This window comes from Aquarana catesbeiana, linkage group LG06, assembly GCF_042186555.1.
Source record: "Aquarana catesbeiana isolate 2022-GZ linkage group LG06, ASM4218655v1, whole genome shotgun sequence".
Lineage (NCBI taxonomy): Eukaryota > Metazoa > Chordata > Amphibia > Anura > Ranidae > Aquarana > Aquarana catesbeiana.
Window position 1 is genome coordinate 351497874 of NC_133329.1, and position 15296 is coordinate 351513169.

Consider the following 15296-nt stretch of genomic DNA (forward strand, 5'->3'; position numbering starts at 1 on the left):
GCAGAACAATTACGGTTGTTGGGATTCTCCAGTATCAGACAATTTCCGGTGTGGCTTGCTCTCCCGCTATACTTCTTGGTGCCAACCGCTGGCCCCTAAATCCTTACAGGACACGGAGCAGTGGAAGGACCCACAGTGTGCAGAGGGTGAACAGCCATCCAACACACTTATGGGTGAAGAATGTTTAACTGTGCAAAGATTGACAGCATGGGCAGTGGGACAGGTAAGTTTTTGTTTTGTTTTTTTTTGTAGGCCCTTTTTTATTATTTTAATATAGCAACAGAATCAATTTAAGTCATACAGTTTGAACAAAAGGCACATTTTTGCTACATTTGCAATTTCAAACACTCTTGAACCACTCACACCCCTGTCACAGTCACCAGCAAAGACCAGACTGGTCTGAAATCTTCCGGGACAGTTGTATATTCTGCTGGCCAACTCTACAGTCACACAAACCACTCTTGCAAGCGACTCCAGTTTTTCCAGCCCCTGTGCTATATAAACAGTGCTATGCAAGGTCTAAGCAATATCTGCCAGCAGCATCAACAGCTCATCCTTTCACTCTCTCCAGCCCCCCTCCCCAGACAAAAGAGCAGCAAAAACCTGCTCCAGCCTCGCACATGTACTGCATTAAATCACTGGCAAGTACCCTGCAAAGCTTGTTCATGGATCTAGTAGAGGGGAAAAAAAGAAGATCCCACTGTGTTAGAGTGAATCCATCAATCAGCCATTCTGTAAACACCCCCTGCTGCATGTTGTCTGCCTCCTGTGCTGCTCTCATCTCTTCTTTCTCTGCCAGTCAATGGTGATCACAAGCAGAAATCTGGATAGCCCCTGTCCTTGCACAATGCAATGACTGCAAGAAATAGATGGTGCCTGGCTTGCTAGGCATTCTGTCAGTGAGCTGAACACAGAGAAGGTAGAGCAGCTAACAGAGCATGCATACCCTAGGCTGGAGAGAGAGAGAGAGAGAGAGAGGGAAAGGGAGAGGGAGAGAGAAAGAGAGAGAGGGGCAGGGACTAGGGGAGTGACCACTGCACATCCATCAGAAGCAGCCTGATGCTTCCACCAGTCCAACCCCCACCTACAAGGAAAACAACATTGCGACCCTGGTGAGGGGGTTTCATGCCAGAAACACAATTTAAAAAAAAACTTCAAGCTTTTTTTTTATCATTTTTTGTCCTCTTCCCTTTAAATCTTGCATGCATAGGCTGCAAAAAAAAAAAAAAGAAAAGAAAAAATGAACATTGCAGTGTGAGTGTCCTCTGTAGGATTGCAGCATGTGCAGAAGTAGCTGTTTCTAAATCATGAAGTGTGCTTCTTTCACTTCCAGCGATCCCCCCATTCATCAGCTCTCACAGAAGCAGATCGATGGTCCTGTAACCTATCGCTTTTCAGTGTCCTACATGCAGGTAAGTGCTGATTTGCAATCTCTCCTTTTTTGCTACAACGAAAAGCTTTGCCTGCTTGAGTGCTTGCATGGACCTTGGGGATGAGTGGGGGGGGGGGGGGGGCACCCAGATCATTCATTGACACTGTAAATATTGAGTTTGTAAATATTTACAGGAAATATACAATGTATATCAGGTAGGCAGCGGTGGACATCAGCTTGGCTCTTGTCTGTGTCTTGCTTGGCTTCAGATTTGCAGCATGAGTTAGCAATAGTCCAGCTCAGTCCTGGTAGGGGGGCTTGTTAGGTTGCAATGGCTGTTTAATTGTATGGATTATTTAGGAGACTAAAAAAAAGAAGAAGCCGGGTGTGGCAAGACTTTTACATAAGTTCAGCAGAGTGGATCACTGCTAAAGAAAGTTTATTGGTGGGATCTATAAGTATCTTGGGATCTATAGTTGGGAAATATGCCCATCAGCATTTTTGAAAGGAGGGGGGGGGTCTTAGCCTGGTGGGGCATATTGTGGAGGTTGGGATGGATACCTAATTTAATAAAGTCTTGTTATTAGTGACATGCATGCTGTTTTCAGTAGGAAGCACAGAACCTCAGTGACGTATTTTTTTTTTTTTTTTGTATTTTGTAACTAGTCCATTTTGTGATCTTAGCTGCCTTGTGTTGATGCTGCTTTCCCCCACCTTAATTATATGCATGTAGGTTAAATGAATACCTGACGAAAGGGCCCACGTTTCAAGACAGTGACATCTGATAGCCAAGAGGAAAAGTGGCTTTAATGAAAATCAACCTTTGGAATTCCTGCTTGTGAAATATCCCATTCCACAGTTTGTGTTAGCAGCAAAGACATGATCAGCAGCACCAGTGTATATGGTATGTCAGTTTTGGAATTTACTTCACATGTGTGTAATATAATAATGACAGCTTAATAGCATGAGTAGAAGAAAGTGAAACTGGGAGCTTTGTACATTATCCAATGCAAATACTCCAGGCTTATGAACACAATCCTATTTATTTTTCTAACACATTTTTTTAAATTCATTTTTATTTAATTCATTTTTTTTAGATTTATTTTATTACAATTTATTTTCATTTTTTTTTTTTGCACTTTCTTTTAATACTGTTGGTACAAGTTTCTACTTGGTCACCTATTTTGTTTAAACTCTGGTTGAACCAGCAAGAGTTAATACAAACAATCTACAGCAGGCTAAAAACAATCTGGACAGTGTATTTAGTTATTACTTTTTTTTTTCTTTGCTTCTTATTTCATTATAACAGTTTCAGTGTAATTGGCAAAATCCTGTTTACAACTTAGAAATAGCTGGTGATCGATTGCGTAATGATCTGGTTGCTAAAGGTTATTTTGTGAATGTTGTTTCTTTTTGATGTGTTTTTTTTTTTTTGTACTTTTTAATTGTTGTTTGAGGAAAATAGCCAAATAGCCCCTTTTTAACCTGTTTTCTTTCTTTTTCATTCCTTATCCCCACCTCTCCATACTAAAGGTCAGTTGAGATAGAGTATGAAGGATTTAAAGAGATTTTTAATGTTTTTTTTTATTCAGTTTTTTGTTTTTGTTTTGAGTTTTATAGCTTCCAGAGATTAAAAATAGGATTGTGATAGTTAGGATGCCTTGTTAGGTTAGACATGACTTTCCTAGGTTACTAAAGAGATTGTCAAACTGTCTAAAATTTTATAGCTTTGGTTTTATTTTTTATTATTAAATAATAGTTATACTGTGCTGGCAAACATTGACTTTTTAAAGCTTAACTCACAAAACGAGGCAAACACCCAGACATTTAATGAAACCGATTTGATTGCCTTTTTGCATTTTGTGGTACTTGTTGATTTCAAGAGATCAATAAGTAGTCTGTTTATTTTGCATGCACATAATCTGTACTGGGAAATGTTTTGTAGAGAGCAAAACCTTTTTCCCGGAGCTGTTGAAGCGAATTTGATTGCCAGATGGGAAATTTCCCTCTGTGATCTTAAAGCTGTAATATATATTCTGAGCAGATTGGGCTTCTGTTGGTGATGAGGAGGATATTACATTTAGAAATTTGAAATCAGCAATAGAGGACTGTATGAGGGGGGCTGAATGGAGAGGATTGAGGTTTGAAGGCTTTCTATTATTTTGCCTGGGAAATGAATGTATTTTATTTATAGGTGGTGAATGGGATTGTATGGGGCATAAATCCACACTTTCCAGACAATGTGCTCCTTTAATTAATTTATTTTTTTGTTTTAAAAAATGCACACTTGGTTGCATTTTAAAGCAATAGCTAAACTAATACCCAGCACCGTCACACAACACTATCTGCAATATGTGCAGGATTAGTGGGGAAAAAATGACTCTTAAAGTTTCCCAGGGGTAAATAAAGACTGTTCATTGCTGTGCAGCTCTGGTATTTTGTTTAGGACTGAATAGTTGGGAATTGGGGACTGCCTCACACTCCTGCCTGCTCTGCTGTTGCAAATTAAAAGTGTGTTTTGGTCAGGAAATGAAAACTACAGTGTGTCTTTTGAACAAGTCGTTTATCAAGAACAACATCTATCATGCTGCGACTTGTCAAACTGATCCTCTAAAACTTGGCTTCTATGTGGACACTGCTTTGATGTTTTTTAATCCCAAATTTATAAAACAGGTTGGGAAAACAACATAAGGAGTCACTCTGAGCAGCTTAAAACAAACCAAACAAAACAAAGACATAAAAAAGTGACTGCATAACAAAACAACTAAACTTTTTTTTTTTTTTTTTTTTTTTTTAATAAACCCCCCAAAGAAATAAATAGCACAGTTTTTTTTTTTACCTATAACATTATAATGTCTGTGATATGTAAGAGACACGTTGTCAGTGTTTTCATTAAGGTAAATTTATTATTTTTTTGTCTTTATTTAGTTTAAGAACTTGCTTTTTTTTTTTTTTTAATCTAAATGAACTAGTGAACTGTCTTGAAAAGATAATTATAGTTTATGATCTCCCCATGAGACCAACATATTTAAGCATGCACTCCTAAATTTTGTTATTATGAAAATAAAACATACAGAAGTGTCTTAAGTAGCATAAACATATTTTATGAGTTTGTGTTTTACATTGAGATATCAGTGTTGGCTGTGAATTAGGTGATTTAAAAGCCATTTGTCAAAGGGGAAGCAGTGACACAAATTAAAACCACATTTTGCACTGTTTGTGTTGTATTAATGACCCTGGAAGCTTATCATGAGACTCTGGGTATGCTGGTCCATAAGGCTAAGAGAGACTGGCTATGTTTAAGTAAATGTTAAAAAAAGGAAATGTACAAGTTTCATATGTGTGATTGTGTGTGTGTGTGTGTGTGTGTATATATATATATATATATATATATATATATATATATATATATATATATATATATATATATATAATATATGTGTGTGTGTGTATATATATTATATATATACACAAAACACAGTTTTATAGATAGATAGATAAAGATAGATAGATAATATGTGATAATATGTGTGTGTATATATCTATTTCCCTCCAAGATATCTGAAATACTGGCAAACAGTTTTGAAGAGTATAGAAAACTACAGGGATTTCAAATGTCATTATTTGTACCAGGTTTGAACTTTTGGCCTAGAAAAATTTACCCTTTAACATGCAAACTATAATCAGTCAATGTTTGTAGACTGCAAATACTCCATTTGCAACACTTATAAAATGACTGCAAAGAGACTTTTAGTGACAAAAGTATCTATTTTGCAATACTGTTTCTATGTCCTATGGATTAGGATATCAAATCTAGCTCTTACTGTGTTTTAATATCTAATTTTCCGCCCGTAGCTTGCTCTGTGATCTCTGTCAAAGGAAGTTTAATATAATTTGATGTATGATGTCATAAGGAATTCCACACACATTAACATGTCACAATATTTTAAAGGCTTGACTTTGTTGAAATACTTGAGATATGTAAGTGAAATATAGAGTGGATGGGGAAGATCTTACAAAAAGTAGTGTATGGTTATTGGCATAGTCTTAAAAAGCTGTGATAGTGTTTGCAAATGCAAAAATATAGTTTTGTGTTTTTTGGTCACTGATTTTTTTTTTCTTTTTTTGTATCTTTCTTGCTTTTTGTTTTACTGTAATCATCACTTGTCCAGCTAAACCACCCTTTGCAACTCTCATTTGTTCCCTTCTAGTTGGAAGCTAGGAATTTATCCTTGCCCATTTTGCTGTGACTGTTGAACTAATTTTGACCACAGACCTTGCGAGAGACCTGCATGTGTTTGTATTTTAAATTTAGTGGAAGGAAAAATCTGGACTGTCAGATTCAATTAGCGGCAAGTATTCATGCCGAGCTGGAGAAAATGATTGATCTTGCCGCATTCCTAATCAACAATTAATCAGCTAATCAACATAGCTGTAGAAAAGTAAAGTCTTGATTCTTTGAGCCGCCCATGGCGTAACGTGATGATTATTGTTTGCATTCAGGCTACAATACTTTAAAACAAAGAGAAAAAAAAAGTAGGGAATGTAGGGTTTTCCTGGCAGTGCAGGGGTTAAGGGAGAAAACTTTGCAGGACCTTCCCAAAGGGAAAACATTTAAATTAGAGTGTGGTTCTTAACACATTGCTGCCATTGGTGTAGCCAACAAATTCCAGGGCAACATGCATGGTAATCTGCATTTTTTTTAAGGCATTATTGGTGATCATGGATTATATCATGATATATTGATTTTTTTTTTTGTTAGGGGAGATAAGCAGCCCTTTTGCACAGACACTCTGGAGAGGCATTAAAGTTCAATATGCTTCTGATTATCTGCACTTGAATAATTGATAGACCAGTACATTCTTTTTCCTGACTCACTCATTGTAAAACTCCAGAAAATGGATCTGCACAATGAGAATTCAGTACACGGGATAATGAAGCATTACGTAAAGTAAAAAAAAAAAGAAAAAAAAAAAAAGATGTTTTTCCTGAGCACTACAGGAGTACAGACTCCTTTACTGTGATTCCCTGCAGCAGAAATATCATTGGGTTTGTCTGGACAATTACAGAAGATGTTTTTTTATACTTCAGTTTATTAAACACGGATAAAAGCTGGAACAGGAGATGTCAAAACATCAGTGCAATTACATAGCCCTGTGTATGGGCTAACATGTACAGCGGTTGGTGTTTCCTCTCCGATCGTTAAGAAAGAATTACTTATTATAGGCCATGGAAAGTAAGGGATTCTGGGACAGTCTGCGTTAGCCTGTCCTGACCCCAGCGTAAAGTCTAAGTGCTTGCAATTCACCATAAATATGCTATATATGACAGAAGCGTTATGCATTTTATTTTTAAAATGTTTTAAAGAAATCTAAACGTTCGCCACATTTATTCAATCCAATGCGTTCAGTGCAAGTGCCTAGTGGCGTTTTTTTTAAAACTCCTTGAAGTTTGACGCCAGTTGAATGAGTCTAGCATGTGCTTTGAAAACTAGAGCCTATGTAAAACAATCTGATTAGCTTGGAAAAATAAAGATACTCCATGAAGTACATCTTATGTACGGGACTTTCAATAATAAGTTGTCTAGGGATAGTTTAAAGGTTAGAGTATGTCGTGTCTGTATGTCTGCATGTGTGTCTACAGGTTTTTTTTTTTTTTCCGCAGGTTGCTGCAGTGGAAGCGTATCTCTCATTGGCAAATAAGTAGGAGCGTTTAAAAAAAAAAAAAATGTGCACTCGTTTGAATGACCAAAGAAAATAAGTGGTGAACGCATATGTCCGCCAGCTAATTTCTTTAATCTGTTTCGCAGAATGGGTCAGCAAAGTGTATTTCCACTATAAACAATGCTGTAAAGCGCTTGTAGGTATCTATATTGTGATGTTAAGCTCCATAGTGGTCTTAGCTATAGCGGTCATGTTTTACCTCATTTAAAAATATATATTAAACATATATATATATATATATATATATATATATATATATATATATATATATATATATATATATATATATATATATATTCTATATTGTCAGATTGCTTCTATGGAAACAATTCTGCAGAACTCCAGTCATTTTTAATGCCTTTTATTTTGTCTGCTGTAGAACCTTTCCCGATGGCTCTTAAACTTCCATACTTACGCCTGATTATTTTATATGGTGTTAAAGGGCATTCACATCTCGTCTCTATTTATTTTTTTCTCTTTCTTTATATATGAGATGCTTGTCCTAATAAAGCATGAGTCTAATTTCCTGCAATTAGGAAATGCTAATACGAAAATGTGTTATAATTACTTCAGCATGAACATGTTGGCTGCTGCTGCAGAGCCCCTGTATTCAGATCCTCAGTGGCTGTGTATATTAACTTAGTTCACAGCTAGACACAAACTGCTGCTAATTCTTTGTTTTTGTTTTGCCTGAACAAAAGAGGATTTTTTTTTGACACTGCTCTGTATGAAAGAATCATTCTAAAGCATGGGATTTGTCACATAATGGACCTTGGATGGGCAAAATCTTTCATGGCAGCATGCTTACTGCAATCCAGTGTTTTTAACATATTCACTGCCGTTGCTGAGTGTGTCATTATGTCTTCAAGGTTTAAGCGTTTTCACATAGCTGCAGGTTTTTGAATTGTGGTAGAAACCCAGACGAAAAAAGCACAAATGCCGGGAGAACGGATAAACTCTAAGCAGATAGTGACCTTGGTGGGATGTATACCTTGAACCCCAGTTCTGCAGGGCAGTATTGCTCACCTCTCCCTCACTACCTTTATGAATTTGGATATGCAAGCTAGTGGCCATAAAAGAAATTCTACAATTGACAGTCATATGTTTGTTAAATGAAGTGGTGTTTTAGCTGTATCTGCTGAACAATTGAATGGCAATTCTTTCAATAACCAAGAGCGCTTTTGTTCTAAAAGACCACGTATGTCAAATTTTTTTTTCCGGCATCACAAGTGTGGAATGAATGATCTGAATAGTGAACTGAAAAGGATATCTGATGATGTATGATGAAGCATTTAACCACCGGTACAATTTTTTACCTGTGGTCATATACAGATCTCGGCAATTTCTGCAGAAAGCTCTAAGAGCGACTATTTCTAAGCATCTCTGCCAGTAGTTCTTCCATTGCAAACAGATTTTTCTTCTTTTGAGATATGAATCATAGTGATTTTTACAACAGGGATTTACCAGTACGCTGGAATACTTTTGTACGTAATGCAGTTTCCGCACTACATTCGGCTTACCTGTATCTTAACCTCCAACCTACTTGAGTATTCCATTAACTTTTACCCAACCTGGTAATCACATTCACCCCCATACTACCTGGTTATTACATTTACTCCCACCCTACTTTGTTATCGCAACACCCCACCTTACCTGGTTATTGCATGACATACCCCATTATCACATTCACAGCTCTACCTGGTTATCATATTTTTTTCCACCACCACCTCGTTATTGCATAACATTATCCATGAACTTTTACCCAACCTGGTAATCCCATTCACCCCTATACTACCTGGTTATTACATTTATTCCCACTCTACTTTGTTATTGCAACACCCCACTTTACCTGGCTATTGCATGACATTCCCCATTATAACATTCATCGCTCTACCTGGTTATCATATTACCTTCCACCACCACCTCGTCATTGCATAACATTATCTATTAACTTTTATCCAACCTGGTAAACCAATTCATCCCCATCCTACCTGGTTATTACATTTACCCCCACCCCACTTTGTTACTGCAACCCTCCACCTTACCTGGTTATTGCATGACATACCCCATTATCACATTCACCACTCTACCTGGTTATCATATTTCCTTCCACCCCCACCTCATTATTGAATGGCATTCCAATCCACTTGCATATTGCATTGCATTCCACCCTACCTGTTTATGGCGTGGCACTCCACCCTACCGGCTTATCACATGGTATTTCAACTTACATGGTAATCTGATCATCATGCTGTCTAGTTATTGTCATAATAAAACCTACACCATTATTTGCAAAAGTTTAGCAATGTGTACTGAGCAAGCTTTAGCAATCGTTGCACAGGCCAATCAATTTTATCTTCTAATCTGGTACCAAAGGGGTTAAAATGTTGCTTAAATATAGAAAAGCCCCTTTAGCCACTATTTCTGTATGGCACTTATGATGGAATCAGGTTGGTAAATATTTCATAAGGAAAATAGTTTTGCATGATACCTGTTTGCAAGGAGAAGGTTAAATTATGTCACATGAAAAAAAAGACCTAGAATGACTTCACTTAACCCCGTCCGTACAAGTTAGAGATGCTTTCCCTAATAAATGATTTACAGGCAGCCTATGATGCTATATTTTTCAAAAAATCAGCCAGGTTTCAATTATTTCTGTGCACATGTTGCCGGAGAACAATCTTGCCGTGTTATTGTTAATGCTTCAGCATTGTATAGCTCAGTACTAAACTTAGCCATAGCTGATGGCATTCACCCTTAATCAGATGTGAAAATTTATTAAAACAACAAGAATGCGTAAATTGTATTACTGTAGAGTAACCCATCAGAATACCCTTACTGGTGATCAGAGTACATACTGATTACAACATACTATCATTATATTCAACCGTCTCACATCTGCACATTATTTAAAATACATTGTACTTATTCTTGTGCTGTCTCAGTTATGATTCAGTCTGACCGTTTATAGCATATTCTGACCTGTATTCATTATATTATTATTTACCATTTATACATCCATGCAAATTCTTTGTTAAGTATCTTTTCTGATGTTTTCATGGTATTTTCGTGCGATACTTGGCACTTTCTGTGCCCTGACATTCATCAGGTGCTTCTTTTATTCATATAATAACAAAGTGGTCATAAAAAGCACTCTTCACCCAGGCTGTCGAAGGGTAAACAAAGCTTACACCAAAAATAATTATTGCATTTGACCGTAGCATCTCTTCGTCATATATAGGTGTATTTTCTCGCTTGATCTGCCTGTGGAGGGCTAGATTATTTGTTTGGCTTTGCAGTTTGTTTGTTTTTGTTTTTTTAATGAGTCTTACGCTGGCATACCATCGTACATCCCATCTAGGTTAAAATACTAGACATTAAAATAAGTTTTGGGTGCAAAGAACTGATAAGAAACAAAATAAAATTTTATAAAAATAAAAATATTTTTGGATTGTTTTCTACTTTGGTAACAATCCATTGAAACATATTTATATATTTATTACAGGTAGTGAATACAATTTACTCAGCGACTTACATTCAAATGAATCTCTGCCATTAGTGGTTTACAATCTAAGATCCCTATCTCACAAATGCACACATATACCAATTTGGAAAGGTAACATTTAGCCTACCAGCATGTTTTTGCCATGTGGGAGGAAACCGGAGTACCCAAACAAAAAAAACCCACACACAAGGAGAACATGCCGACATCATGCAGATAGTGTTTAGAGTGATATTCGAACAGTAGAACCCATATATCTAAACCCAAAAACAAAAGTGTTTTATATAGGAGCTTACCAGTCCTTTGATGTTACCTTCATTTTTTCCACTCATTTTCACCTGCTGATCCTTGCACTCATAGATTCTGTGCCCTAGGGTTACAATACTCTAATGTTTCTAAGGAAGAGCAGCATTGTCACCCTAGGCTCCTCTCCTGGTTTGAACTACATACACCTCCTACTCTACTTATCTCCATCACATGGGAAGGAGGTGTTCTGTAGATTTCAGAAGACAGATGAGGCAGATTACTCTGAGATTTCAGTTAATTACACAGAATGTTACAAGGACACTGAATTTCTGACATGATCAACAGGAATCTTTCTGAACAAATTACACGTCATATCTAAGGACCAAAAAATGGTTTCATTTTAGGTTTAGATATAACTCAGATTAGAAAAGAATTCTTGCAGTGGTCTCCTAAACCGAATAAATTGTTTGATTTTGTGTAGCCAATCATATTAATCTTACAGTGTGAATGGTAAATTCTCACTAGTGGGCACCATCTTGAATAATAAAATAGAATAGACCCAAATAAGAGGTGCTAAAACCATTTATTTTTCACTATTGGTTGATGCATAATGGCAGCAAGAGTTTTAAATTCCAAATTGTATAAAATGTGTCATTTTAATCTGCGATCCTGATTCTAGTATAAAATGTTCTCTTTAATGTTCTAATTTTTTTTTACAAGTGATCTATAGTATTTGCTAATGAACTTAAAAAAAAGCCTAAAGCCTAAAGCCAGTTTTTATCAGCTCTTTCATATAAGGTCTCATGTGAGTGGCAGAAGTTTATTGCTCTGACTTGCAGTGACTTGCTATTTACAAATGGTAATGTTTTGCTAATTGTGTACATATGTTTTGTGGTGAAGGTTGATGAATATGTTAATTTCCTTGGGCAGTTTAAACTATTTGAAACACTTTTGTCTGTGACTGCAAAATTGAGTCTCAAATGGCATTGTAACGTTCAATGTCTGTGTTTATTTTTATTTTTTTTATAAGTTGAAAAGTTTATTCTTTAAAAAAAGAACACACAAGTCAATAAAACAAGTGCTGGCATCTCATCGCTAAGCTGATTTTACTGTTGTTCATGACAATTGCAGCTAAAAATATCAAAAAATATCAGCTAGTAGTAGTAAGTCATATTCAACTTGAATGTTCTGTAATATTAAAGACATTTTGGGGTTGATTTACTAAAGATAAAATGCAGTTGCGCCAGAGCTTAGTGACTTCAATCATCCAATCATATGCAAGCAAAAATGCATTTTTTAAATTTTTCTTGCACATGATTGGGTACTCTTTGCAAAGTGAAGCCTTAACTCATTTACTAAGCTCTGGAGCAACTGCACTTGCAGAGGGCAACTGCAAAGCAACAATTGCAAAGTGCACAGCCTATTTGCCTTTAATAAATCAACACCTTTGTATTCTTTCCAAACCGCTTCTTTAATTCTAATGAATTTTGGGAAGATACCCTAGAATTTGTATTCACACATGTAACACAGACACCTTGATCCAAACACCATGGAATGTGTTGATTTTGATTGTCCAGGAACAGGATGGGAGGTATAAAAGTTGTGGAACCCCCTGTTCCAGTTACATAATCCCATTCTTGGTTTAAGTCTGCATAGGTGTTAATTCCCCAATTTACATAGCTAGTGGTGCTAATGGTAAAATGGCATAATATGCGGAAGACAAATTGGGGGGATTTACAAAAACTGGAGCATGCATAATTTGGTGCAGCTCTGAATAGATTAGAAACCAATCAGCTTCCTGTTTTTTTTTGTTAAATCTTAATTAAACAAGATGAAGTAAGAGGCTGATTGTCTTCCATGCACAGCTGCACCAGATTCTAAATGCTCTTGTTTTAGTAAATCTCCCCCATGGCGCCTAAGGCCCTCACCCCTGTTCAGAGATGGTTGTTTCCGTTTCACGTAAATGGTTATCTACAAGAACCTGGTTGGAATAGGAGGCTTCAAGAGACTGACAGTTTAACATGTTTTCAGACACTATTGAGCTGAAAAAAGTATTGTGCAGGTATCTTACAGGAGTAAGAGAGTTTAGGAAAGACCTTAGTAGTATGAGGACATTCTTTCTCAGTCCAGTGATTATGTAGCTGATACAGGAAGCATCAAAATGGTAGAAGTGCAAGTTGAATCACAAAGAGCAACAGAGTTACAAGAATTTTGATGGGTAAAGTGGTTCACAAGATATGTTTTCACAATGTATTAAGCTTTTTGGCTGCAGTCCTATTATATCTTTTGCAGCATAGTTAAGGGTTGAGTGCAGCCTGAGCCCAAGTCTGAAATCAGCAGGCTTGGCTGGGCCGGCTGTTAGGACAGCTCCTGCCATTGGTTCTCATAGAACCAAAAAATATCTTGGCTAGATCTTCCATTTTTGTAAAGCTATTTTCATTCAATTTTTGGATCCCCAATAGAAGGTAATGAAGTAAGAACATATAGCAGCTCTCTACCTGAGTAAATAAAGAGTAACTCTCTACTTAAAAACATTTCTTTTATTGCTCTTCCTGTTGTGCAAGTGGGATGAATGAATCAGAAATGCTTGGACATAAACAAGTGTGTCATAAAAACATGATTGAATGGTTTGCTGAGAGAAGCATTATATATCTAAATTCCGTGTTTTTTCGTATTAGCTGAATAGGAATTGGTGTATAATGCCTTCTGATATTACTTGTGTGATACAGTTACAATTATCCATGCTGCAGGTATTTTACTTTAAACTTGTACAATGTTTAATTAAAAAAAAAAATAATGAATAGCTATTTTACTACCTGACACAATGAACGTTGATTAATAAGGCAAAAAGAAACAGGAAATTTCTGTCGATGCAAATGAGATCTGCACAGGCTTACTGTATTTATTCATTTAAGCGTATCCAAACCTAAGATTAAGAATTGAATATATTGAAGTTGAATTGAAATGCTGGTCCTTAGATGTGATGGCTATATTAGTTTTTCTTTTTCAAAGTTCTTTTATCCATTATGTTCACCTTAGGATCCCACCTTTAACACAGTTTGTGTCCCAGGGTGACAACTCACTGCACTGTATCTGTAGCGCTACCCCTATAGGGACCGCTGGTAACAGCTGTATCTTTCCTAATGGTACAGAGGCTGCCAGTCACCCAAGCATCAGTCCATACACTCTGGCTCCAATTAATCAGTTTAGGGGATGTCTTTTTGTAGTTTATTGTTTAAATACCTTTAACAGAAGAGGGGGTTAGGGCATGGGATACTTTAAAATGCTTGCCACTTAATGTTTAAGGGACAAACTTATCTTTGAAACAGTGGGTCTTGAACAGTTCAAGGCCCCACAGCTGAAGACTATGGGGTTAATTTTGAGACATTTGGTTACCTTGCGCTAATGCACACCTGCTGGTACCTGGCGCAGTTTCCAAAATGCTCCACAGTTACAGGAATCAGTTTAGGGTCTTACTCACAAGTCCCCAGGACAACTGCCACCTTCCAGCTTTCTACAGACATGGTCCAGTAAGTGAGAGGGCACCTCTCTAGACTAGATTTGCTGTGGTGAAGTTCCTCAATTGGTTCCAAGCAAAGTCCATCCAGGCCCTCAGCTCTAACAACCTAAGGCATCTATAGAAGCTGTACAGTACCTGGACTGCCTGAGGGCAGCAGCCTCTCTGACTGCAGGACCCTCCAGGTAAGAAGGAACCCTGCTTACTAGTGTATCAGACTATTTATCACCATTCTAGCCCCCTTCTGGAACCTGATAAATATTCTGGCTGGTCATTTCGAATCTCCTGCCATAATCTCTTGAAGATTCTTCCAGAGGCAGAGGGGGAGCATTTAAAGGGGTTGTAAACCCTCGTTTTTTTTTTTAGATAACAAACATGTCATACTTACCTCCACTGTGCAGTTTGTTTTGCACAGAGTGGCCCCCGATCCACCTATTCTGGGGTCCCCCGGTGGCGCTATCAGTTCCTCCCTGCATCGGTAAACCCCCTAGGAGAAGCGCTCTCCCTAGGGGTTGCAGTGCGGGCGCAGTCCAGCATTTGCGTCAATAGAAACAGAATGCTGGATTCGGCCCCACCCCCCGGCACCTGCATCATTGGATTTGATTGACAGCAGCGGGAGCTGCTATATATCATATCAAGAGCCGAGACAACGAGCAGAGAGGTAAAGCGCGTCTCCACCGAGGGAACAAATGGGCTCAGGTGAGTAAAACGGGAGGGGGGGCTGGTCAGTGTTAGAAGTTTTTTCACCTTAATGCATACGATTGCATTAAGGTGAAAAAACACGAGGGTTTACAACCCATTTAAACTCACAGCCTGTAAAACTGAGCAGATCAGGCTAAACAATTATTGCTCCCTTATTTTCAGAAGGTGCCAACAACTAAATTTACCCAGCATCCTATGCTATCTATGAACAAGCAACATTGTGACCCTAGGAAA

The 15296-nt window shown here is 37.4% G+C and overlaps 1 protein-coding gene across 4 annotated transcripts in view; it reads left to right on the top strand.

Moving 5' to 3' along the window:
- Positions 1-480: 480 nt before the first annotated feature.
- The window catches only part of FIGN (fidgetin, microtubule severing factor), a 248624-nt gene continuing 233808 nt past the window's right edge, over positions 481-15296 (top strand). Inside the window, exons 1-3 of one of the 4 annotated variants that reach the window (XM_073634030.1) lie at positions 518-1254; positions 1334-1412; positions 2106-2276. In XM_073634030.1, coding sequence (XP_073490131.1) covers positions 2252-2276 — 25 coding nt within the window. In that variant the 5' untranslated portion in view covers positions 518-1254; positions 1334-1412; positions 2106-2251. Of the gene's footprint in view, positions 1413-2105; positions 2277-15296 lie in introns of all 4 variants that reach the window. The other 3 variants (XR_012245010.1, XR_012245009.1, XM_073634029.1) reach the window with 3 other exon arrangements.